This window comes from Mytilus edulis, chromosome 9 (assembly GCF_963676685.1).
Source record: "Mytilus edulis chromosome 9, xbMytEdul2.2, whole genome shotgun sequence".
NCBI lineage: Eukaryota > Metazoa > Mollusca > Bivalvia > Mytilida > Mytilidae > Mytilus > Mytilus edulis.
In genome coordinates this window covers 5,833,521-5,860,935 of record NC_092352.1, presented here as the reverse complement: position 1 = coordinate 5,860,935, position 27,415 = coordinate 5,833,521, and the positions used below count along the sequence as shown (strand labels likewise).

Genomic DNA, 27,415 nt, shown 5'->3' with positions numbered 1-27,415 from the left:
ATTTATTGGAAATCATACCACATTTCTTTATTTTTAACTTGTACTCACCAGAGCAGAAACATTACAGACAGATTTTTTTCAATAATAAGCATTTAAATAATTGAGTTGGCAGTACTCACCAGAGCTCTTGCATTAGGGTTACATTTCCTGTCCAGAAGTAACTTGGCTGTCTTTACATTTCCACAATGTCCAGCAACATGCAGTGGGGTCAGGTAGTCCTGTTCAAAAGATAAATACTGTGTGTCAGCTCGAAACAAATCTCAAAATCACTATCCACTTATAAAACTATGAGTTCCAAAAGTTGTCAGTTTTAGTCAGTTCCTTCATGTAAATATTTTTTGTATAAGCTTGCTTTATAATTCTGTGTTTTAGAAGGTAGAAGACCTGGATGCTTCATACTTTTTTGTTTTATAAAGGATTTATAATAAAGTTTATCCTGTTTTTAGGCATTTTAGTCTAGTCGCAAGAAATGCTTTATAAAAATTTAGATTTTGATAAATTTAGAAACCAACGAATATTGAATTGCAAACTTATCTTTCTACCATTATTATTTTTAAAATACAATTCATAAAGATTTATATAAGATGAAGAAACATATGTAGGTCAATGATTATATGAACATTTGATATCTCATTTCAATGTCAAAATGTTTGGAGAAATCAGTGTAATGTTTTATATGTGAATGTCAAGCTACATACCGTTGGTCATAATTATATAGAGATTAATACATGGCCTTTTCCATATCAGCCTGGGTATCATCCCGAGACCCCCATATCAGCCCGAGACAGAGTCGAGGTGCTGATATGGGTCGAGGGATGATACCCAGGCTGATATGGAAAAGGCCATGTATTAATCGCTTTATCACATACTTCCGACAATAGTTTTATGTAAGGCAAATAAACTAATGCAATAACTAAAACAGTCAAACATTTTATAAAGAAAATTAAAATTATGAATCAAATATACTATAGTTGTCCAACAACAGCATCATTAACTCCTTATATATTTATGGTAACATTTCCTATAGAGGCATCTTGAAACATTGAAAATTTGGAAGAGTTTTACGATCATTACTACTCCATGTTTGTTGTACTATAAAATGATTCATAATTGTCAATGGCATTTGTTAGCAAGTATTTAAAAACTATCCCCACAAAAGTTCCCGTAAATTTTGACGTCGTCATAAAAAACATCTGACGTCACAATGGAAGAGTAAACAACCGATACCGGAAACACTGGAAGTAACTTGCACGAGAGGCACTGATATGGGTTTTTTGCACGAGAGGCACTTGATATGGGTTATCAGCACGGGTGGGAAGATATGGCTTGTGCACTTCCGCCCATTACACATATGCAAAAGCTATCATATTAATGCTAAGTATATGATAAACAATTATATCTAACACAAAAGTATGTCCATGCACAATAAATATATCCAGTAATAATTTACCACAGTGACATCGTCAACTGGAGCTTTGTGGTATAACAGAAGTCTAGCACAGTCCATGTGATCACCTTGTGCTGCCATGTGCAGGGGAGTTAACCCATTCTGAAAAATAAAACAAAAATAAATGTCAATATAAGTTCTTACTTATTGGATAAAAAAAGTGACTCTGTAACAAACTTCTGGACTTGGTCAAAGATATTATAAAAGCCAATAAACTATAAATGAAATTTGATCTCTATTAGAAATATCATGAGGGTAAAATGAAATGAAATAATCATAATTCTTCAATGGTAAAATTGAGATCATGTATTCTAATGCAATTGTTTTGTATCAATGATTCTGATTGGATGACAGTTAGCGTAAAATTCTCTATCTCCTTGTCTGTAACTAAGGAAGCCGACATTTTGAATTGCTGAATGTATTGACATGTAATTTCTACAATAATAAGCAAAAAAACTCACATGTTGCACCTAAAAATTTTCTTTTTATCAAATTATATTACATTCTGAAGCGACACAGAAGCTAGAAAACGCCCAGTGTTTATGTTTGACGTCCGAAGTATACCTATGACGTCACCTAGTGAAGGGACCAAAGAAGATAACATCTTTTTGCGGAATTTTCTTTAATGAAGATTTTACACTGAATAATGATTGAAATTTAATTATGAACTTGTCTTGCATTAGAATATTGCAATATTTTATCTTGATACAAAAAAATTTGGAGGATCAATATAATTGAATGTTATTAGAAATTGACAACCCTTTCTCATCATCTTGGAGACTTTGTTTTGTATTTACCTTAGTTGTAGAAGATTTTGGTGCTCCTCTTTCCAGTAAAGTATCCACAACCATTTCATGGCCACTTCTAGCTGAACAATGAAGGGGAGATAATCCATCCTAGAAAAAAATCAAGAACAATTGGTATTTCAAAATGTTTGCAATTCACATAATTCTATCTTTTTTTCAGGAGATCAAGATGAGATGACTTGTTTCATTTGCAATCATACCCAATCTTTAATTTTTATATTATCAATGATTTTCAACACGTTATGGGCAATAACCATTTCTAAAATTTCATGCGGAAACTTTTACCATTAAATATTAATTATACAAATAAGGTTACTTTTACAACTTAATGACTGTTACCCCTAGGTACCAATGTAATAATTTGTTCATACAAACACATCAAGGGGAGATAACTTACTCTAGTTTTTTCATCAATTACAGCTTTGTTGTCCAGAAGTAAGGTAACCATCTTGTCCTTGCCCCATCTGGATGCTACATGGAGTGGAGTGATATTGTTCTGTAATTATAATTATATTGTTTTAATAATTTTACAGAATAATATTTTGCAATTTCTTCTGCACAAGACAACGCACATGTTGATTTAAAGCGACTGTAAGAAATTAATATAAAAACAGATTAAAATATGAAAGATATGGTGATCACGTTGATGTTTTTGTCTAGTTCCTTTAACAAAACTAAGATATAAAGTACAATTAGTTTTTATCCATACTTATGCCAAAATTAGTCCAAGCATTTCAAGGAACACACAAACATTCAAAATATCTTTGAAAATATAACTCAATTGCCATTTTTAAACTTTGTCACATTATTAACCTACTGACCTTGGCTCTAAAATTGACATCTGCACCTTTGGAAATCAAAAGTGTTGCTACGTTTATGTTACCATAGTGAGCAGCAATATGTAAAGGTGTAAATCCACTCTGAAAAAATAAATAAAAATGCACATTGATTTCTGTTATTAACACAACCTACTTGATAACCATTATATTATTAATGCAGTATTATTACTTCCAATGTTATACTCATGAAACAGATAGGTACCAGTTTTCAAATTGTTGTTATTTAAATAATTCACAAGTCAATATTCTCCTATTGTGTTACAGTTGTACTTTGTACCTTTACTTTTAATGTAGAAGGATCGACTCCATCTCAAGAAAGGAAAATTTGCATACATTAGTTTATAAGCTACCTGCAAGTTTTAGTGCTTTTCACAACACATTGTCAGTCTAAATGCTGCATTAGAATTAACTATTGCCATAAAATAAATCAGATGCACATAATATAAAGAGTCAGGGTCAATTTTCCCTAGATTTATTTCACAGTGGGGCCATTTTCAAAAAAAAATATTTCAATCTTCACTTATACTCCTAAGAATCATAGCTCAAAGTGTTTTAACATTTTTTAGGTTCTAATAATATTACAGACTATTTCTAAACAAATCATAACATTATAAAACATCTAGAGACAAAAAAAAAACCTGCAAATTCAACAGATTTTGATAAATTTAAATATTAAATCATAAATGTATAAGAATATAGTGTTTCTAATAGAAATTAATTCGTTTTGATAAGTGACAATCCTTCAAAGCAATATTTTAGAAAAAATATGTAAAATTTGCTATTCTAATCTAAAAGACTTTTACAGCTACACAAAGTGCTGAATCACATTTTGATGACATGGAAATATGTTCAACTGCTAAAAATGTTTATAGTCATGATATTCACTCTTTGATATTTAAATCCTAGTTGGGTTTAACAACTTCAGATTTTACATTATGATGTGTTAATTAGATCTTGATCCTATACATGAGAAGATAGTCCTACTTCTTACACAACTTCAAGCAGATCCTTATATTGTTTCCATTCAGAGGTCATAAAACATTGAAATAGCCTTTGGTTGGTAAAACATTTATTATTTAATGAGGTTGAAATTAACTATGGCATATTTCTGGTCTTGAAAAGCAAAGGAAGGTCAAGGTAGCATTCTTAATGCATATTTGAGGAGCAGTTTTATGAGAGGATAGTGTATTTGCTTGTACATATATAGTGACACATAAAAGTAAACAAAAATAAACAATAATACCAGTAACCATAAACACTACACACAATATCTAACCTTGGTTGTGTCATTGACAAGTCCTCCATCCTGAGAGCAGCAAGAAAACAAACACATGATAACTAGATTTATCTTGACAAGTTTTTACAAATTTTTACTTTTTCTGTTTTAGTGTAAACTAGGTTTTTTTTAGTCCTTACTGATATTATTCTTCTTTATTATTTTATAAATATCAAATAAACAGTATTTAATGCTAAAAAAAGTATATTAAAAACATGAATAATCTTTTTAAGAGTTTTTCATTTCAGTGATATGTGGCTGGATAATCAGTAATCAGATATTTTTCAGTTATGAATGTCTGCTTAGTTTAGACCTGGTCAATGAAGGATATGTTAATTTGAACTTGATCACTGAAGGACATGTTAACTTGACCTTGATCACTGAAGAACAGGTTAATTTGACCTTGTTAGGTGAAGGATGTTACCTTAGTTTCTCCATTAACATCATTTTGCTCATTCTGTAACAGTAAATTTGCAGATCTCATGTCATCCTTCTTGGCAGCAATATGAAGAGCTGGTAATTTGACCTTGCCCTTGGAATCATGCTCTAGCAAGACTGACACTACTCTCTCATTTCCTTGTTGTAAAGCCACAGCCAAGGGAGTGAATCCATCCTAAAATATATATATGAATTGATTACTGGACCTTTATTCTCTTATTTGTACTGTACAATTATAATCATGCAAGGCAAACTTGTTTTCATTGATTTCATAGAGTAGTGACTAGCAACAAATCTTTTCAAGATCAGTACTTGGTCTTGACCTGCTTGGCTATGTATGAAAAATAAATGAATTTAAAACTATCGGCAAATAGGAAGTAGCTGAACCGCAAATCTAAAAATTATTTACACATTACAACTCAACATCATCAAGTTGCAGATCAAATATGAAATCATTCCTTTTCATAGAAGCCCAGAAAACTTTGGCAAGAGTTTCTACCAAAGATCTCTGAAATGGACGAGCAGAAAGATGGACAGAGTCCAGCATATACTATACCTGCTTTAGCTGCATTTATATAACAGCATAAATTTGTATTGACAGTCTTTTTTTTTTAATATCTATCTTTTGTTCTTAACATCAGAATTGATAAAATCTTACAATCTTTAAAAGGGCAGAACTTGATAATATTTGGATCTGAATTATGACCATCAACAATCAGACTACCTACATACATAATAATGTCAAGTAACATTCTCGTCTATTTTCCACCAATAAACTATAGCTGTTAATAACAAGGCATGATTGTCAAACAAAAAACTGCGCTGTCATGGAAACAAGTATTGATAAAAACAGGAATTATAGGATTTCTGGTGACAATCATGAATTCATTAGTATTTGTGTTTATATACTTATGTCATAATAGCTGAAACTTATCAAAATACTTATCTTTTTGATACAAGTTATAACTAAAAAAAAAAAAACTTTTGTGTAGTTCATTATGTTCAAATTGCTTTTCTTTTCTTTGTATGTTTACTTCAATATTGTTCTTTTTTTTTAACATTGTCTTTTAGTGTATTATGCTCCTTGTCTTTTAGTGTATTATGCTCCTTGTCTTATAGTGTATTATGCTCCTTGTAAGACCATTTAATGAAAAGGAAATAAAACATCTTCTTCTTCATTTTACATCCTGATGAAACAATTGGTTAGCAACATATTTAATTTGTAAGAAGATACTATACATTCTATATTAGTACCTCTCCCAACGTCCCTTTGACAATATATAAATAATTATCTAAATCAGAATACAGTTCTACTTTATTGACTGCAGACAAGAATTTTGTGCTATTTAACTACATACAAAATTTTATCACTTCACTTTTTTTATTGTTGAAAGCATCACTTTGAAATGAAATTCTAAATTCAAGTACCATAGGTAAAGAATAATGGAGTACACAAAAGTGCCCCGTCTACAGTCCAATATATGTTCAAATGAGTACATATTCGTATGTTTTATGAAAGATTTAAAGACTGGAATTCCTATCAACCCAGGCTTATATAAGTTATAAGTATGATCAAGGAGGTTATATTAGAAGGAGAGAGGACGAAAGACGATAATTACACATAAAATGTTACCGACTTTTCTGTAAGTGGGTGTTAATTACTTGAGATCGACTCTGTCACAGAGGGATATTTTGTCCTAATTACATACCCGAGTAAGAACGGAAACACCCGAGGTGTCATAAACTGACCGAAAATATAATTATTGATATATTAATACGATTTTTTGTGATATTTTTTATTAAGTAATTAAAAATAAAAATTTTATGTTAAAAGTTAACTTCTAACCAATAGAAATGAAACGAATATCTGCCTCATTGCCGTCAATGTTAATACCAACAGAAAGCACTTTTACGTTGCTCCCGATAAATTTCTTTATGTTTCAATTGCAAATATTTTTTCCGGTCGTTACCGGTCACCGTAACTAAAGTACTTTGCATATTCGTATATTTTCTATGATTATTACCTGCCAATTCTCATCAACAGGAATTGACAGGGGAAGCGAAAATCTTTGTTTAAAGCAATGTAGTGTTGAATAAAAATCGCACACTAACTTTCCTTTAAACCCTCATAACTTTATCATTTCTTTATCGTTTTTCACGGTAGACAGACGATTGATTTTGAAATTGCGAGTCCAATCTTTTTCCATACCTAAACACCTATATTCTGCATTGTTACCAAAAATACACCTGAACTTTAATGACCCACTCACTGATAACAACCACGTGACATATGCGATTTATCTATTAGCCCGAATTGCTCGCGGTAACAGCCCGGTACATCAGAGGACCATGTCAAGTGGGTGATAAACATGTCGGTTTCTTTATATTTTTATCATTTTTGTCTGATCGAACTGCTACCCTGGGGATGATAATTTTGTATCAAGCAGAGTGTTCACTCTCCTTCTAATATAACCTCCTTGGTATGATTAATTGTCAGTATAATGAATGTTAATTAAGGATGACCACACTTCAGCAGAAAATCTACACTTCAACCTGCCATTTTCACCAAAACTAAAATTTCATAAAAATGTTTGAAATGAATTGTATTTATTAAACCTTGTCTTTATCTATTTATTTTCTGTAGTATTTTGTTAATTATATTTGTGACTAAACATATAAACAAGCTCATACAAAGTGTGCAAAGAAAACTTTTAATCAGAAGAATTGTGTACAATGGAGACTAGGTGAAAATGGCACAAAAAATACAGGAACTAACAGACACAGGGTCAATGTTTACCTCAGTACTACCATCTAAATCCTGGAACAAACATAAACTAGTGTCTATACTGAATAATAATTATCAATTGGCATAACTATACTAAATGATAAGTAGCAATCATGTAACTAAACTTATTAATAACAAGTAATGGAAAAATAGTTTTATTTACTTAATAATAACTAGTGCTGGAAAATACATTAACTATTGTCTTTACTAAATATTTTTTGCAAATCTTGAAGTAAGGAAAAAAACATGGTTCACCTAGAAAACAAGAAGACTAATACTTTTATGAAAAAATAACATGCTCAAAATAGTTCAGCTGTTGCCCCAATAGTCAGCAGCCTGGTGGGTAATCATGCAGAAAGTTTTTATGATTTACTAGTCAATACTGTAGTCAATATTCTAGGGGTTAAGAAAAAAATACGATTTTTACTATACATATCTTGGTTAGTGGGAGTAAAACATAAATTACTTTAATTATTCTGTAGTAAAATTTAGTATGAAGGTTTGCAGGTTACTTTTTTCTACTTAATTTTTTGTCAGTTAAATATGCAGGTAAAATCACCATATTTCTGAAAGTCCTAAATTCAATGACAAAATGTTACAAGTCCCACCTTCCCTTTTAAACTAAAATTTGATTTCATTAAAATGTTGTCACATCCTAGTCATCCAAGTATGCCTGCAATTACATTAAGTATGTACATCAAACATCAATAACATAATTCTCCATCACTAACTGATCTGCTCTTTTATTCATTTGAATGTACAAACTGTTCCCAAACAATAATAGATCTATGTAATAATTCTCCATAGACCTGATGTTGTATTGATCTTAGAGTATTCAATACATTTTGTCATCATTATAGCAGTCTAATACCACTGGTGTATTGATAGGATACTCAGCATTCTTGTCATCAATTATTACTGGCACAAACTTCACAAGTACATTACAATACTCTGCCAAAACTATTAACTTGTCTTATTTACAGAATGACAGAACATAAATGTACTGACAGACAAAAAATAAGAGGTTGTGGCGTTTACATGATTTGGACAGTAATCCAGACTGAGGGTAACATGTGAACTTCATCAATAGACAAAAGTCTATACAACAGGTCAAGCTCTAAAGAATCCAAAATGTAGTAAAATTTGAAATAACATACATGTACTGTAGAAGAATCTGTAAGAGTTAGGTTGAATTCTGTTGAGCAGTTTTCAAGGAGCTTCAGATTAACAAATATTACACCATGACTAGATATTAAAGCATGCAAGATGACAGAAATTATCTCTACATGTCACCCCAGCTGGATGCTCTCACAATAATAGAAATACAATGTTCATTCTTTGTGACATAAAACATTTCTGATATCACTGGTATGGGTTTGTGGGGCTGCCGGGTGCCCTAATAGAGAACCAAGGGCCCTGAAATCTCTGAGCACTAAATGTTTAGAGGATGTAAAATCAGGCTTTTCATTAAGAAACTGAGTCATCTGATCAAACATTTATATAATATTCAGATATGTTCAAGAATAATATCTATTGCCATGCCTGGCTCCTGTCGTGCATCACTTTATTATTGAAAGTACCATGTATTATTTTACAATAGCTACATAAATCCATTAATTATTCAGTTTTTACAATGTTGTTACCTTCTAAAAAGTCTATAGTGTCCTTAATTTACTGGTTAACCAAAGTAGCCAGCTCCAGACATTTACATGTAAACATAACTAATATATAAACAGGACATAGCAATCAACTGATCAATAACTTCACAGTATATCTACCATAGACCCAGATATATTGCGATTTGGCTAAATTATGCATCCTAGCTGATAACAGAATAAATTTACTTGTTGTGTCCATGATAGATCTTTATCTGTGTGACTAGACCCTAACTTCACCATTTACTATGACATATTTATTTCTGTGTCTAAACCTTTACTGTTTCTATTACACCAGAGCCCTACCTATGATTGTGACTGCATGTTTTTTGTCTCTATCATTTAATAAGATATTACCTCCTGTGTGGCTAAACCCTTACTATTTCTGAAAAACAGAGATCTATATTTGTGGCTATATGGTTTTTGTCTCTATCAGATATTTACCTGTGTGGCTAGTCCTTGGCTGGCTCCATTTGATAGGAGATATTTGACAACTTCTGAATGGCCTTCTTGTGCTGCCATATACAGTGGCGTGAAACCAAACTGAAACACAAATGTTTATATTTTCACTTTTTAATGCATTATATCTTGAAAGAAGCTTCAGACCCACATTACCTACTGTTTATGAACTTCACTTCAAGATTACAGGATATATAAAAAAACTTTTTGGTAAAAAGAAATATATTGTTTCTTTCATTATGTACAGCGTTTATTGGGATGAAAGAGAAAAGTTCTTTGCAACAACAAATGCATCTAAGGGTTTGGATAATGTTGAGAATACTGCTGGAGTTGTGATGTTGCGTTTTACCTATTGTATCTAAGGTTGACATCAGTGTGAGATGTAGCCTTAGCATTTAGAATTTATATGAAGTCAACATTAAACAGTATGGTTGTTTTTCTGATTTTTATATTACAATAATTAATTAATCCCAATAATTTATTGTCTGTTGTCTCTTTATAATAAAACAATTATTGACTGGATATTTGTGGAATAGAAAGTTGATGTCCCCTGGAATACAACTAATGCCCTTGACTACGTCTCATGGCATTAGTTGCACCACACTGGCACAGGGACAATAAACTTACTATTCCACTCATACCCAGTCAATAAGTACAAACTATTATTTGATTTTAATGTCACTTCCACTACAATTGGCTATTAAGTAGCAGCCAGTTTTTATTAATGAAGGAATCCTGGGTTCTTTAACAGAACCATCAATCTTCACCAATCCTAGTCTATTAAGACTGGGGTCCAATGTATCTGTGATGTGTTAACTCGAATAATTCAAGCACTTTCCGTGTCCGATTTTCTCCCACACAGGGGTTTGAACTCCTTATGATCATTGGCCGCGTCGCCTGCTCTCTATGAGAGAGAGCCAGTTGCGGCGATCAGGATAATGAGTCTGCGCAACTGTCTTGTAATTGTCTTACCAAACACGTGTGTTCAATTAACACAAATCCGATAATAATTAATTAACATCAATTATCATCAGATTACATCATTTTACATCAATTTACATCCGGAACTCCTCCTTCTTTAGCTGCCAACTTAGTTAAAAAAATTCCCATATTGCATAGCGGTGTGAATTTTCCATTTGACGGTCTTTATCGAGGAAGACGTTCAGGCGTTAATGTAGCCTTCGTAGATCAACGGAATATAACGACTGAATTATTCGGGTTAGTGATGTGTGGGGTTTGAACTCACAACCTCAGTGTTGACAGGCTAGTGATACGTATACAGTAGTTGAAATATACAGACAACCTCGCTATCGAGGCCCCTGCAACAGTATAGTACTGGACTTGAGGTATCATTGTCTTAGATAAAATGATGTTACCTGAGCTTGTACATTGACTTTGGCTTTGTTTTCTACCAATAAACTGACAATATTAAGGTGTCCAGCTAAAGACGCTATGTGAAGTGCTGTGTTTCCTTTCTGTAATGAGATATAAATAAAACAGTTAGAACTGTAGACAGACTCATCATATTCTAAAAACTGAGTATTTACAATGTGAAATAAGTATTGACAATGTGAGATAAGTATTGACAATGTGAGATAAGTATTGACAATGTGAGATAAGTATTTACAATGTGAGATAAGTATTGACAATATGAGATAAGTATTGACAATATGAAGTATTCAGAAAAATAATATATTCTATAAATTTAACACAAGAGTGCACACGCTGAAATGTCTCGCCTTCTATACTAATCATTGATATTATGTTGATAGTCCTAAGTATAAAGCTAAGCTTTATTACAACTGTCACATAAACTTAACATTAACCAAGATAACTAAACAAAGACTAATGAACCTTGAAAATGAGGTCAAGGTCAGATGAACCATGCCAGGCAGACAACTACAGCTAACAATGCTTCTATTCAACATATATAGTTGACCCATTACTGATAGTTTAAGAAAAATAGCAGTGGCGGATCCAGAAATTTTCATAAGTGGGGGCCCACTGACTGACCTAAGAGGGGGCCCGCTCCAGTCACGCTTCAGTGATTCCCTATATAAGCAACCAAATTTTTTCCAAAAAAGGGGGGGCCCGGGCCCCCTGGGCCCCCCCTAAATCCGCCTCTGAATAGACCAAAACACAAAAACTTAACACTGCAATGAACCGTGAAAATGAGGTCACCGTCAAATAAAACCTGCGCGACTGACATAAAGATCATAAAATATTTCCATACACCAAATATAGTTGACCTATGGCATATAGTATTAGATAAAAAGACCAAAACTCAAAAACTTAACTTTGACCACTGAACCATGAAAATGAGGTCAAGGTCACATGACATCTGCCCGCTAGACATGTATAGCTTACAATCATTCCATACAACAAATATAGTAGACCTATTGCATATAATATGAGAAAAACAGACCAAAACACAAAAATTTAACTATAACCACTAAACCATGAAAATAAGGTCAAGGTCAGATGACATCTGCCAGTTGGACATGTACACCTTACAGTCCTTCCATAGACTGAATATGCTAGCCCTATTGCTTATAGTATCTGAGATATGGACTTGACCACCAAAACTTAACCTTGTTCACTGATCCATGAAATGAGGTCGAGGTCAAGTGAAAACTGTCTGACAGACATGAGGACCTTGCAAGGTACGCACATATCAAATATAGTATTCCTATTACTTTTAATAAGAGAGAATTCAACATTACAAAAAATTTGAACTTTTTTTTCAAGTAGTCACTGAACCATGAAAATGAGGTCAAGGTTATTGGACATATGACTGACGGAAACTTCGTAACATGAAGCATCTATATACAAAGTATGAAGCATCCAGGTCTTCCACCTTCTAAAATATAAAGCTTTTAAGAAGTGAGCTAACACCGCCACCGCCGCCGCTGCAGCCGCCGGATCACTATCCCTATGTCGAGCTTTCTGCAACAAAAGTTGCAGGCTCGACAAAAAGTATCTTTGAATCACATATATACCTAATTAAACCTGTGACATATTCTCACCATTCTACAATATAAAGGCAGTGCTCTAGCTAGAAATCAAAAGGGGCAGGGTGCCAGTGGAGGGCAGGGCACTTTTTATGATAAGAAAAGGCACTGCTAATTTTTTTGTCTACATTTCCGTGTGTATCACGAGTTAACGAATCTCTTTTTTTTTTACTGTATATGTTGTTTTTTTTAAATAAAGATGCTTTTCAGCTATAGTCTTTATTTCATTGTTTGTGTAGTTATGAATGATATAGTACATCTTCATCAACATATTGTGTTTTTACAGTTCAACTTCACTCTACCCATTATCAAAGAACATGTGAGGTTTTTTTTTTGTTTTTTTTTTTTTATCTATATAGGAATTGTAGCTTTTAATACATCATATGAACTGAAATATATGTGGTGGTGTTTAACGACCTTGACTGGCCTTTCAGCCCTCGCACGGTCGGATGAACTGAAACAACAAATGGAAGTTTTTAACGACCTTGACTGGCTATACAGCCCTTGCACGGTCGGTTGAACTGAAACTGAGAGCATTACTAATTTAATAATGTTTAGAACATGGATTGCTAAAAGTATAATTATCAAGTAGAAATTGCAATATATATTTTTTAATATGTTCAAAGACAGTTAATATCTTTAAGGGCATACGATACAGTTTTGATCCTGTATTTACAAGTTCATGAAAATTTGCATATAGGCTATTTTTTACCTGATTAAATCAAATATGTAATAAAAAATATACCTTCATGTGCTACTTTTTGCGTAAAATGAGGTCGAAATTTTGTATATTTGCTCGAAATTCAGATTTGTGGCCGTAATTTCTTTTTCGAAAGAAAGACATAACTTTTTTGTTATAAAAGATAAAAACAAATTGTTTTTTGTTAAATAATCGGTAATTTCTGTATTTTATAAATATCTTTAAAAAATATGCATTTTTTTATTCAGAAATGACTCATATTTAGCAAATGCTCATGAATTGAGGAAAAAACGTAATTTTTTACTGCATGTTTATTACAATTAAAAAAAATCCTCTATTTACAGTTTTATAAAATTTGGGTCACATAATCTCCCTGCAAAATGAAACCAAATGCCGTTTTGAAAAATAGGGGTCCATGAACTCGTTTTCAAATTAAATCAGTTTGAATGATAAAAATCAGTCGAAAAATGCATCTTTTCCCGATATGTCACAGTTTGACGTCGCGAAAATAACAAATTACGTTAGCAACGTCATTACCTTCCCAGTGTAACTGTATCGTATGCCCTTAAGGTAACATTATTATGTTATTATATATTCAATTGGTAATTTATTCCTTTTTTTGATACTAGATAATATTTTTAGAGCACAAATTTGTAATAAGCTAAAACAGGGGAAGTAACTCCAAAATCAATTTCCACCACGTTTGGGTTAATTAAAAACTGTGCTTGTCGCTAACAAGTTGAGATGGAAGGCATTTCAGTAAAGGCATAGTTTTATTTTGATGACTTAAATTCAATTCTAAAGTCATGAAAGTCTTCATTTATATACGCTCTTCCATTGTGACTTGGAGATTGAAAATGCCGACACAAGCTAAACACACTCACTCGCTGACACATTCATCAAAAGTATGACAAAAAGTTACATTGTCCTAATTAAATTACCTAGTTATTAACACCTTTGAAGTCTTTATCATTGTAATTGATTGTAATGACATGATTAACCTGGGGGCAATCACACAGGTGTCATATATGTAATTAACTTGGAGATCAGAAATCGATGAAACAAAATTTTACCAAAACGGCACAAGATAATTTGGGAAAAAGACGTCAGGGCAGAAGGGCGCGGATGAAGGCACCCAGGGCGCGGCTGAGGGCACCCAGGGCGCAGCGCCGTTCTATTTTGGGCTAGCGAGACCACTGAAAGGGACACAACTCTTTAGTAGTAAATATCAGTGTACAATTAATCTAAACACCTTTTGTATAGATGTTCATCAGTACAATTTCAGACTTCTATCTTATCACTTATACATTTAGTTACAAATATGAGTATATATCCTATTTTCCAAGCTTCAAAGTCTTTAAATCCAGTATTATCATCATTATAAAATACCTTGGTAGCAGCTTCTATGTTAGCTCCTCGACTCAGCAGCTCTTCAACTATCTTTATATGTCCTTCTTTAGAAGTAAGGTGTAAAGCATTCAAACCATTCTGAAGAGGAAATATCACATAAAATTATATTGAGATACTCCTGACTGCACTCTTTGCTGTCACATGAAACTTCGGAGATATGAAATAGTAATCTGTGAGTTTACTATGAATAAGTTTTAATAAATAAATTTATAATTAAACTGTCAATTGTTCTTGAACAATTGAGAGGTCTTTCCTTTTGTAATGTAAAATACATGTTCAAATAGACGTAGAATGTATTGAAAAGCTTTAAAACACACTGAAAAACCTTTAAATAAGGTTAAAAACACCAAATTCGCTATATGGGACATGACCTTGACCTTTGACCTTTTGACCTTTGTCAAGGTCATTAGTCCCCAATGTCATTGTCGAAGACCCCATGGGTCTAGGACCTTTGGTTATATAGTAAAAGATGATTTTGTCTTTCCAGAAACCTAAAACAGGTTTTATGCCCCTTAAAAAAAGGTCAAATCTCTTCGGTCAAAATGTAACAAAGTTGTGCCGTAATGACCCAAACATTTTCCACTATTTAAAACTTCTGTAAGTATAATGGTTTCTGAGATTATCCCATAACAAGGTGTTAGGTCAAAGGTCAAGGTCAACATACAAATTTGACCTTGAGGTATTTTTCAAAGATACATGAAGTGATGATGAATGGTGAAGATCCTAGGTGTCTACGACTTACGGTTTCTGAGTTTTGGTGGTCAACCGACACCGGTTAATTTTCATAGGGGCATAACCCTACCAATGAGTCGTTGAATCTTTTCGATCCAAATGTAACGAAGAACCGGGGTCTGGTCCTGAACAAATTTCACCCTTTGTTTTTTCTCTACCTATTACGGTTACGGTGTTGGAACGATAACAAGGTTTTTTGGTTTCGGAGGAATAACTCCGAACCGACAAAAGTTTTCGACTAACAGGGTGAGTTCCGGATAGGTATTCATGACACGAATACAAAGTGTGAATTTGAAAGCGACACGTCTTACGGTTACGGAGGCTAACTTCGTCAAAGTTTGGCGGAAAAAGAATAATAATAATAATAATAAACAGAAGAAATACAGTAAGGTCTTTCCCTTTTGTAAAAGGAAAGACCTTAATGAAAGTGATTCAATTGTTGTAATATTTTACCGACGTCTGGAGATATTCATGCAACCATAAAAAATTCCTTAGCAGTTATGTTTTGAAAATGCTGATTTATTCATATATTTGGTGTTAAAATCCACACTTAGCATGCTCAGCACTGCTGGGTTTTAAATGCTGACATGAAGACTTATAAAAAAAATTCTGGAAACTCTTATTTGTAGTTCCCTAGAAAATCCGAATAAAATCTCACAAACTGGCCATTATTAGTAGAATATATAATGTATATGCATATTTGGTAAACAGAAAATGACAAATAATGAATCTGTAATGGTGTTAAACTGTTATAAACACTCAGCGTAAAACTGTTTGGCATGCTAACTAAAAGCCTTACTCATTGGCATTATACCAAATCTTTTATATGTCTTGTTTAGAGACCATCATTATAGTTGAAAAAAATCAATACTTATGACATAAATTCAGTGTAGGCAGAGTAATAAGATATGATTCCTGGATCTTTTTGACAGAGTAAACAGTTTAGAACAATCTTTGTATCATGTGAAGCAGATTATATTCTGATCGATTTCAGGATAGGCAGAAGGAATATATTATGTCCATAAGAGATCAATTCCCAAGAAATATCATATGTAAACACTGGCATCTAAAGGAAAACTGATTTTAACCAGCAACATAGTGAATACTTTAACTGTTTTCTGGATTTCAAAAGTTATACAGACAGATTTTTTAGACTAGCAAGAATAAATGATGGATATGCACAAACTCTGGTTAAATTCTGTGTCACTAATACAACATGGAATTATACATTATTACATGAACAACCTGATGTGAAAATATCATGTAATTGATGGAGAATTTACATCAAAAAGTATATAAATGATGAAAATGAGCCGGGTTAAAAAGAAATATTCTGACATTTAGGATAACAAGTAAATGATTCAACCTTGTAACTTCCTGTTGGAGATAAGGTAGAGATAAATATCTAGACAGATTTAAACACAGTCAGCAGTCATACAAAAAACAAGACTTGAAACAAACAAACATTAAAGCAAGAATCTAGCTTAGAACTCATTACTAAAATAATAATGATACATAAGTAAAACAGCATGTTATCCTCCTACATATCCCAATTAGTAAAATGTCAGGATGTTGGCCAATATGTGACATCAGTATCCATACTGAACTCAAATAAATTAACAAATAAGTTAACACAGTATTACATGGTATTAAGAGGATATCATGGATAATTTAAAGCTGAAAATGATAATTAGGGATGTTAATGCAATCATAAATTTCTGTTTGATGCTGCATATAATCCAATCAATATAATCAATAACCTCCAGGAATCTTGTTGACTGTGAGGATCTAAGAGCGCATTTGTTTCTTACCTAAACGATGTAAACGACTACGCGCGTAGTCGTTTAATCCATTTGTTTCTTACATTTTTTGGTCAACGTTGACATCGTTCACATAAACGATGTACGCGCAAAATAGTCGCGTAGTCGTTGATCGTTTATCGTTGAGACGTGTAAACGATAAATTTGTTTCTGCATCTGTCGTTTAAATAATTACGAGCACGTGTTGTTTTCGCAAAGTCCTGGTTATTTATTTCCCGCACTTTTACCTGTTTGTTTACAGTGCGTGAGTGTAATCTATTTTTGTCTGACAACGTGGGGTCGATAAAGAGTGTTAAACGATGTATTTGTTTCTAGCAGCTTAACGTTTACTAAACGATAGTCATCGATGAGAAAATTTCGGGTTAGAAACAAATGCACTCTAAGATTATCAGAGTTTGTCATAGATTTTGATTGACTGATTGTTGCTTGCATGATGTATAGTATAGTTGATTCCTCGTAAACAGACCTAATCACAAATCTTAACATGAAAATTATGTTAAGTTTTCAAAAAAAAAGAAGCATGACAGAGGGGAGTGCCAAATAATCACCATGAAAATTAGGTGCCTACCAAATATAACTGACTTACCATAATGGTTGCCTTAATTAACTGACTTTAATATTAATAACTTTTTGACATATGAACTATTCAAATCAAAATTAAGTCTTTGGAGCTTGACAGATAGAAAGGGTTAAAAATCTCCATGGAAATGAGACATCCCAATTAATGCTAGTACAACTATATACCAAATATCATTAACTTATAATAAGTGGTTCCCCTTAATTTAAACTGGCCTAATCACAAATTACTGACACAATTATCACCAGAAACAGCATACCTTTAATAGTTCATGCATCCATGACTTCATGTGGACATGAAGCCCAGATACACCCCTATGTGTGACCACTGAACTTGTGTTAAATTAATTTGTTATTTCCCTAGTCTATCATATGGTCTAAAAACTGTCACTCTTGAATAAAACACTAAGAGATTTCACTATAAAAATCCTTGCACTATCTAATTGAGAAATCATTGTGTGGCATTATAATGAACTAAGGGAGATAATTCTTACAGAGTTGCTAGTATTGATGTCAGTACTGCCCTTCAGGTACTCTAACACATCTTCTAGGTTACCATCCCTCGCTGCCCTCAGGAAACTGTTGTTTCCATCTCCCTGAAAATAGAAAACAATTCATTAGTTATATAAAAGAAAGATGTTGCATGATTGCCAATGAGACAACTCTCCACAAGAGACCAAAAGACACAGAAATTAACAACTATAGGTCACTGTATGGCTTTTAACAATTAGCAAAGTCCATACCGCTTTAAGTCTAGGTATCGTACAAAAAAAGGATCTTTATAACAGTTTAGGGAAAAACTTTGAGAAACTTTAACAGATATTACACCTGTCTTGGTGCATTTTATTTTCTATAAATCTTCATCATGTTTATCTAATTATTAAGATAAGACTAATGGTATCCACATTCTGACAAACGTCATCAACTACAAAAAACCACCACACCAATATCAAAGGCATTATTGGATGGAACCAATTAATATTTTGAATACTCAAGTGAATCAAGACATAGTATTATTTTTTTCATACAAATTTAAAGGAAGCAGAACTTTTCACCTACTAGTTCTGCTTTATAAAATATCCTATATGACACAGACCTACCATTCTCAAGTAAAAATATTCCCTCTATATTATTAATAATTAAAAAAAAAAACAATTGTACTATGGTGTTTGAATTTACTTGCAGGCATCCATCTAGGTTTAATGGTCACAAAACTTTAGTGTTGGAAAAGCTTATTGTAAACTGGCAATAATATCTTCTGATTGTGGAAAAATCAATTTCTACAGTAAATATGTTTTTCTCAAGCATTCAAATAAACATATTTTTTTTTATTTCAATGCCTTCTAAAGCACTTATGCTTTTATCTTTACCACGTTTACGCTTATTAAACAGACACTTAACATGCTGTATAAATACTGAAGACTTGTTTGGTTTACATAAAGTGCACATCTGGTTTCAAAAAGTTGTTTTCCTTTTAAGATGTCTGTTTGAATTACTTTGAGAAGTTTAAAGACAGAACATAACATTCATATTATCACATATCTTCTTAGGATAATCTTCTTTTTTCCCCCAACTGATATAGCATATCGGTATATGGAAGAGGGGGAATGCACAGTGCATTCTTCAAACAAAATAATCTCATCTGTTATTTTTGAAAAGATGTCCGATAATTGACCTTTATGTTCCAAAAAAATAATATGTCTTTGTTGAAAATAAGAAAAGACCAGACATAGTATAAATGTAGTATAATCAAAGTGCCTTCAGTTTGTATGTTCTGGAGAATCAATGCTGAGGGACAAGTCAGTTTATCCTATAAATCTGTTTATTTGGTGTTACCTTAAAAACATGTAGATACATATCAGTCAAACAAGATGGTCAAATTCATAGTACAAAGTCTTTGTAGGTTAAAAACTTAGGCGTAGTATATTCTTGACCAGTCTTTTACTTTATGAAAAGGATTACCTTCTGTTTTAACTTCTTTTTCAAAGCTAGGACACATGTCTCATAAATCTACCAATTTTGCAAGACAATCAATACAAAAATAAATAAGTGATTTTTAAAAGTTATACCTCTGCTATGTGTCTATGGAAGGATCTATTTTTGCATACTAAGAAACCCCTCATTAAACATGTTAAGTTCAGATAGTATATTAATTGCTAAACCAAATTTCTGATGATCCTCCTATACTTTAAATACTTTAAATCTAGATAGCTACCCCCTCAAATTACAGCATTAGTTTAGTCTTTAATATTACTACAGATTCCAAACTTTCATGCTGTTATCATAATGATATAATTAAGATAATCTGTATTTTGATTTTTACACACCCCCTCCCCCATACACACATTATATCTATTTGTGTACTATAGTAACTGTGTTTTTTATCTACACATGTGTTGTAGTAAGTGTTCATATGGTGTTTGTCATGATGTGCCAAAACATGATAATTATCAGCAAATCATGTTAGTCTCTGATATAATCAAAGATTAGAAAAACCTCAATGGATTTTTTTAAGTAAAGTGTGTGCACTTAGTAAAATCAAGACAACCTTGGATAAACCTTTAGCTGCAATTAAAAAAATTCATACAAACTTTGAAAAATAACAGGGAACTGTAGAAAATATATTGCAAAGTGGGATAAATTTTATGCTTATGTAGTAACTGTTTCTGTTGTAGATTGATAATTAAAAGAAATAACCATAATACTACTATACTAATATAACTTTATTTTAATTAAATTATATGGCCTTAAGACAGCTATCCATCTGCCACCAACGGACATCAAGGTAAGCAACATCTGCCACCAACGGACATCAAGGTAAGCAACATCTGCCACCAACGGACATCAAGGTAAGCAACATCTGCCACCAACGGACATCAAGGTAAGCAACATCTGCCACCAACGGACATCAAGGTAAGCAACATCTGCCACCAACGGACATCAAGGTAAGCACTTACTGTCACTGAGCAAAACCCAAAAGCAAGATATAGTTAGGCCCAAACTTGCCAAATGTAAAGCAATTCAAATGAGAAATTGAAGGACTGATTTATGTTCAAAACAATGAACAAACAAACTAATATGACAAACAGCAACCAAGAGCAACCACTGAATAACAGGCTCCTGACTTTGAACAGACTCATTTATAGAATGTGGCAGTTTGAAAATGTTTGTGAGCTCTCAAGTCTCAAACCTCTCCAAACCTAGCTAGGACAGCACAATATAAAGAAAATTCTGTTAAAATCAGTTTCAAGAGTTAAATTTACTAAACTCACAGTTTCTGAAAGGTAGGTCAATGTTAATTACAACTTATTACATTATCATTTTTCCCAGACTAAAATATCAATCAATACCCAGCAATAGATTTAATGCAAAATCTGAGAGAGAGAAAATGACCTTGTGCAATGCCATAATAATAGTATCCACAGAGTGTAGGATGCCTAAGTGTTTATATCTATTTGCTTATGTACTGACTTTAAAACAGGCAGTAAAAAAACTCAAGAGAGAAAAAAAAGACTTTTATTTCAAGAAAGCTGCAAGTTTACTACCAATGTACTTGCATGTTTACTAAATCAATCTGACAGTTAAATCTAAGACTAAGATACATTGTACACACAAAAAAGATTCTATGCAAGAGCAACTGAATTATACTCCTTAAAATCTTTAATTAATTTTCTAATTAATTCCTCTTATAAAAACCCAGGTGCTTCCCTAAAATCTGGAATCTACATCTGTGTAATTGTTTGAAGATAAACAACTTTATCAAGCACCTGCTGATCAAAAATCAAATGAAAAAAAAGTTAAATCATTCACCAAATAAAAACATTAACATTTATTTTGAACATTCTACAAGAAATCAAATTGGTTTTAATCAGAAAATCTACAAATCTGTATTTCTTACCCAAGACATCCTCCATTTTTTTAACATTTTTAAATTTTCCACTTTTTTTTTAATTCCAAGTTTTTCAAGTTTTATAAACTAAGGAATAATTTTTGGTAATCCAACTTCCAAGTTCACAATTAATTGTCCATGAGTCTTAAATAAGTGACCTTGTCTTGTGGTCACTCACACAATGTTAATGTAATTATAGAGTGGGGCATCTGACACCAACTGAAGAGATAAGCTGCTGAAACTAGCATACTGAGATCATCCCTTCAGGTCATAATGGTACAGTCTAATTTCTCTATACAGCATCACTGTTACTGAATAGTCTACTCAGCAGTAGGAATGTAAAATAGATAACAGGACACCAATAATTTCTTGCATATCAGTGCTGTATCTATACTGATTTTGTCAACTCAAAAACAAATCAAAATATCTATCTTTTTTCCATTTCTCATATAATTTTTGATAAGATGGATTTAATTTGAACTTGAAGCAGAATGAAGATTGTTGTTTGTTAATAGAGGCAAATATTTCATGCATTTCAGTTAGAGCATATTTTTTTTAACAATAAATCCAATTACCCATAGTAGATTCTGCAATGATGAAAAGGAAGGAATTTTAACTGAAACTGTAAAATGAGGGTATAGTGGATATTGACTTGTAACAAGCAATGCTGCTATGGACCCCTCAAAAGGTTGTTACAAGTGTTCTTTATTGGTCATTTTTTCAGAGACAAGTGCCAGTGTATGTAAAGCATGGTATTTAACAGACCTAATCCAGAAATTACTGCCTATTTAAAATGCTGTACAGCCGAAAACAGACATTCTAATTTATAATGGGATATTCTGCCAAATAAACAAGTACCCTTTACACAAATTGACCATTTGTATATATACATGCTGCTCATGTAGAAGTACTGAGTGCATTTATTATAGATGTTTTGATATTGATAAAAGCGCACGATTATTATTATATTTCCTTAAATGCTTGCTTTGGACTTTATTTATATTATAATCCGAATATATATCCCCTTTTGTCCCATTGGCTTACTTTTTATACAAATAATAATATCATTTTTTTTAAACGTGATATGAAATATTTTATTATCATGTATTTCAATTTTCTAGTAACAATAAAAAATGTTATAAAAATTTGTGTACTTATAATTCCCAAGTCAATCTCGGCATAAAATTAATACACAACAATATGAAAAATATAAGAATTGATTTAATTTCCTATTTTTACTAGAGTCTCCAAAAAGGCTGAATTGCTACTGAGTAAACCTGATTTAAGATTTCTCACCTAGCAGCAGAAAAAATTCAATGACTCACTCAGTGTAGTAATATAAAATCTATAATAATGTAAGGATTTCAAAAAGATAAAACAAAAATCCAATAAAAATTGTTGGTATCTGTTAATGGTAAAATATAGGTGAATGTGAGCCATGTGATAATTCTAACAGCACATATAACATCAAATTCAAAAGCTGGTCCCATTACCCAACACTTATAATTATAAACTAAAGCATATTTAAGCAGAGCTAAGCTTTTTTTCCCCTATAAAATAAATCTAATTTTGTAACTACTACCTAAATGAATATTGTTTTACCTGTCCCATATATATTTACACAACACTGAAGCTGAGTTTCACTATTTCATTTAAAGTCAATTCTCTCATTCTAAAATATTCCATTTACCAATGTCAAGTTGAATCAATTTCAAAACGTTGATAATTGTAACCTGTTACTAACTAACCAATACATCAGGTGTTCCAATTCCATATAAAATGAAAAGTCTTTGTAAGTTTTAACTTTTATAACTTAGTGTAAGTTTTGACAGTGATATGAACATGAAAGATCACAACATAGATAGAAAAGACAATGTGTTTGTAAAGAAAACAATCACTTAACTGTGAAGCCAAATAGTGAAGAAATACAACACAAAATATAAGAATGACAAAATTTGCCTTTTATCATTTCTCACTTTCTTCTTTGGGGAAAAGCTATGGTGAAAACATAATAGGAAAATCTCTTTAAAACTTGATAAAAAGCAGTAATGAAAACACAACATAAAAAAGACGAATAGCTGATGAGGACAAAACACAACATAAAGTAAGACGGAGAAAGAAATGTTACCTTTCTAGTGATTGTCGCCTGTAAATAATGAAATATATGATAAATGATGAATATACAAGATATAGGTATGATATTATTAGGGGGGAAGGGGAGCATTATTCAGTATAAGGTAATGTGGAATATTTATTTTCATTGAACTTTCAAAAGGGTAAAATACTGTAGAAGAAATTTATAAACATCCACCAATGTCATTCCTTATTTGGTATTGAATTACAAATAAGGGATATTGTGACACTTTATTCACACATAAAATGGCAACACCATATTTATAAGACATAAACAGATGTGTGTACTGATTAATCAACAGATGTTCTAACCTATTGATTTTATGATAATCAGCAGGCAAAGGGGGCTAACTCAAAATTAACTTCTAATCATTTAATGTGGAGTAGACTTCATGGCTGAGCAGAGGTGCAACCATACAAATATAATTATACCAAAAATATCAATACATCTAATATAAATAAGAAGATGTGGTATGAGTGCCAATGAGTCACATTATATAAAAAGTTTACAATTATAGGTCTAAGTATGGCCTTCAACATGGAGCATTGGCTCACACAAACAGCACTCTATAAAGGGCCCCAAAATGACAAGTGTAAAATTATTCAAACAGGAAAAACCCACTGTCTAATCTATAAAAAAAAAGAAAGGAAGAAAAAGATTTTGTTTAGAATAACAACTGCCTGCTAAAAAATGAGTTTATCAATATAGTTGTCAAATCTTTTATCATGCAATATTATGCCAATATACCCTCCTTGTAAGGTATCTTTTTACCACATGGAAGGTCCCTTACACCAAAACTTTCAACCTGAGGAATAAAATTTATGTAGCAGTTACTTACTATACATCCCCTCTTTACCTACAAGAAATTGTCTACATAAAGACTTTAAAAGAGTCCTTTGAAATGACAAATATTACTACAGAGTTAAGAGGACAATTGGCTTATTTCATTATGACACACAATAATCATATGTAAAACCATTCTTCGTTTTGTGAGGAAATTCTAATATCAGTTTATACAGCCATTTTTTCAGAAAATTTTATATGAATGGACTTTGAAATATCCATTTCAAAATATCCCTCAAACCAGTAAAAGCTCATCTGTAATTTAGCCTAGACAGATCACATTTAAATAATCTACTAATAAAAAATTTCTAATCAATTTAATTGATGATATTGACTAGATTTTTGTATTCCTAACACAATCCCAGAGGGTAATTAATCAGCATTTCAAATGTCACAACCAAAAATCAATATCCTAGAAATATGTCACACCTAGATAGTTATTTTTTTATCTTGCATGTGGATATATTTTCTCTTCAATCTTAAAAATTCAATGAAATTTGAATGAATAAATCTTTTGCATATTAAATGAGGTACCGGCATTTTCTTAGTAACATCAATTGAGTTGTCTACCTAATAACTTCTAAATTGGGTTAAAAATTGAGAAAAATGTAATCTGTTGACAATAAATGATAATAGGTACTTACCATTTCAATATTTACATGAACACATACAAAATGTCATGCAAATTATTGACCAACTTCTTACTGTGGCACCATGACTCACATGTTAAAATCACCAATTTGGCTATTTTATGTCCTTAAATTTGATTGGTTAATGATGAGAGAATGTCTAAAACACCAGCAACAGTTTTTTATCCTTACATGACATCACACCGAGAAAATATTTTTGACCACTTGTGGCTATTAGTCTAAAAACTTTGACAATAATACTCCCCGACTGCCGTCAAATAAATACATAAATTACACTATGGATGCTATAGACTGAGTATAGATTTGTATATTGATCTGCATATTAGATGTGGCTTATTTGCTCAACCTGTCCAGGGAAACAACAAAAATCAATATCAACATCATCAACATCTAATATTGATCTTAGGTTCTTGTTACAATGCTGTAAGACATTTTATTATCAACTAATGCTAGAATTTAATCCTTCCCAATTATAGTAATGGACGATTTACTGTTCAAATTCTCTCTTTTTATGGTAATAATAATCATAAATTCATAAATGGATTAATAAAATTCTCAGATGTGTCAAAAAATATTCCTGTCTAATTGAGTGTTAGAATAAGAATTATAAGGTCTTCATGCTGCTTGATAAATTTTAAACAAATTAGGCCATTTCAAAACACTCCAATGACCTAATAAGGTTCCATATATTCAAAATATGTAAATACAGTCAAAAGCAATGTTTTATCTTAAATCATTTTTTATTAAGGAAATATTGCATTCTGCCTAATTTGTGGTGTAATTTTAAACAAGAGGTTGTCAAAACCACATCAAACAAGGTTTTTATTACATTTATTAATGTCATGATTTAAAGCCTTCTGAATGGCACATTAACTGATGTTTGTCAATACCAAATTCAACCTTAATTTTGTCATCAATAATAAAATATTAAAGGATTGAATGAAGTCTTCAATCTATTTTGCAAAGAAATAACTTAAAATCTTAAAAATGCCATTTTCCAATCAATAAATGATTTATGAACACCAAAAAGTGAAAATCCTCAAAAGTGGAACTTGACATCATTTTATCATCAGAAAAATGTGTAAGGGTTCCGCGGAACCCAGTATCTCGCCTACTTTTGCTGTTAATCGCAGGCCCAACAAAACTGAGAAAAAAAATCAATAAAATTATTCCTCTTGATACTATCTTTTGATTGTCATGATTGTAAGAAGCTTCTGTCCAAGTTTGGTAAAAATCCAGGATAGTTTATGAATCTAATAAATGTTTTAAACAAGAATGTGTCCATAGTACAAGGATGCCCCACTCGCACTATCATTTTCTATGTTCAGTGGACCGTGAAATTGGGTAAAAACTTTAATTTGGAATAAAAATTAGAAATATCATATCATAGGGAACATGTGTACTAAGTTTCAAGTTGATGTAACTTTAACTTCATCAAAAACTACCTTGACCAAAAACTTTAACCTGAATTTCGCACTATCATTTTCTATGTTCAGTGGAACATGAAATTGGGTTCAAAACTATAATTTGGCATTAAAATTAGAAAGATCATATCATGGGGAACATGTGTACTAAGTTTGAAGTTGATTGGACTTCAACTTCATCAAAAACTACCTTGACCAAAAACTTTAACCTGAAGTGAACTGACGCACAGACGGACGCACAGACGGACGAACGAACGGACGCACAGACCAGAAAACATAATGCGCCTCTTCTATCGTAGGTGGGGCATAAAAATTTAACTGAAGACTGTATGTAATGTTAACTGGAAGAAAAACTAAGTCCATTTATAAGTAAAATACGGATACACAGGTACAAAATTTCCTTCTAGTTATTAGATTTTGATCATAAATAAGCTCCTGTCCAAGTTTGGTAAAAATCCAAAATAGTATAAGAAAGTTATTAAAATTTTAAAAACTTTAACCACAGAGTGAATGTAATGTTT

The 27,415-nt window shown here is 32.0% G+C and overlaps 1 protein-coding gene across 50 annotated transcripts in view; it reads right to left on the bottom strand.

Moving 5' to 3' along the window:
- LOC139489457 (uncharacterized) overlaps positions 1–27,415 on the bottom strand; it is a 169,084-nt gene that overhangs the window by 118,679 nt on the left and 22,990 nt on the right. For 15 of the 50 annotated variants that reach the window (XM_071275804.1, XM_071275807.1, XM_071275831.1 and 12 more), the window contains exons 2-11: positions 18,449–18,550; positions 14,806–14,904; positions 11,082–11,180; positions 9,691–9,789; positions 4,793–4,981; positions 3,075–3,173; positions 2,651–2,749; positions 2,245–2,343; positions 1,451–1,549; positions 120–218 (exon numbers count right to left, since the gene is read on the bottom strand). In XM_071275804.1, the coding sequence (XP_071131905.1) occupies positions 120–218; positions 1,451–1,549; positions 2,245–2,343; positions 2,651–2,749; positions 3,075–3,173; positions 4,793–4,981; positions 9,691–9,789; positions 11,082–11,180; positions 14,806–14,904; positions 18,449–18,550 (1,083 nt within the window). Of the gene's footprint in view, positions 1–119; positions 219–1,450; positions 1,550–2,244; positions 2,344–2,650; positions 2,750–3,074; positions 3,174–4,368; positions 4,399–4,792; positions 4,982–7,603; positions 7,625–9,690; positions 9,790–11,081; positions 11,181–14,805; positions 14,905–18,448; positions 18,551–21,852; positions 22,033–23,971; positions 23,990–25,464; positions 25,834–27,415 lie in introns of those variants that run through there. The other 35 variants (XM_071275821.1, XM_071275818.1, XM_071275791.1 and 32 more) reach the window with 12 other exon arrangements.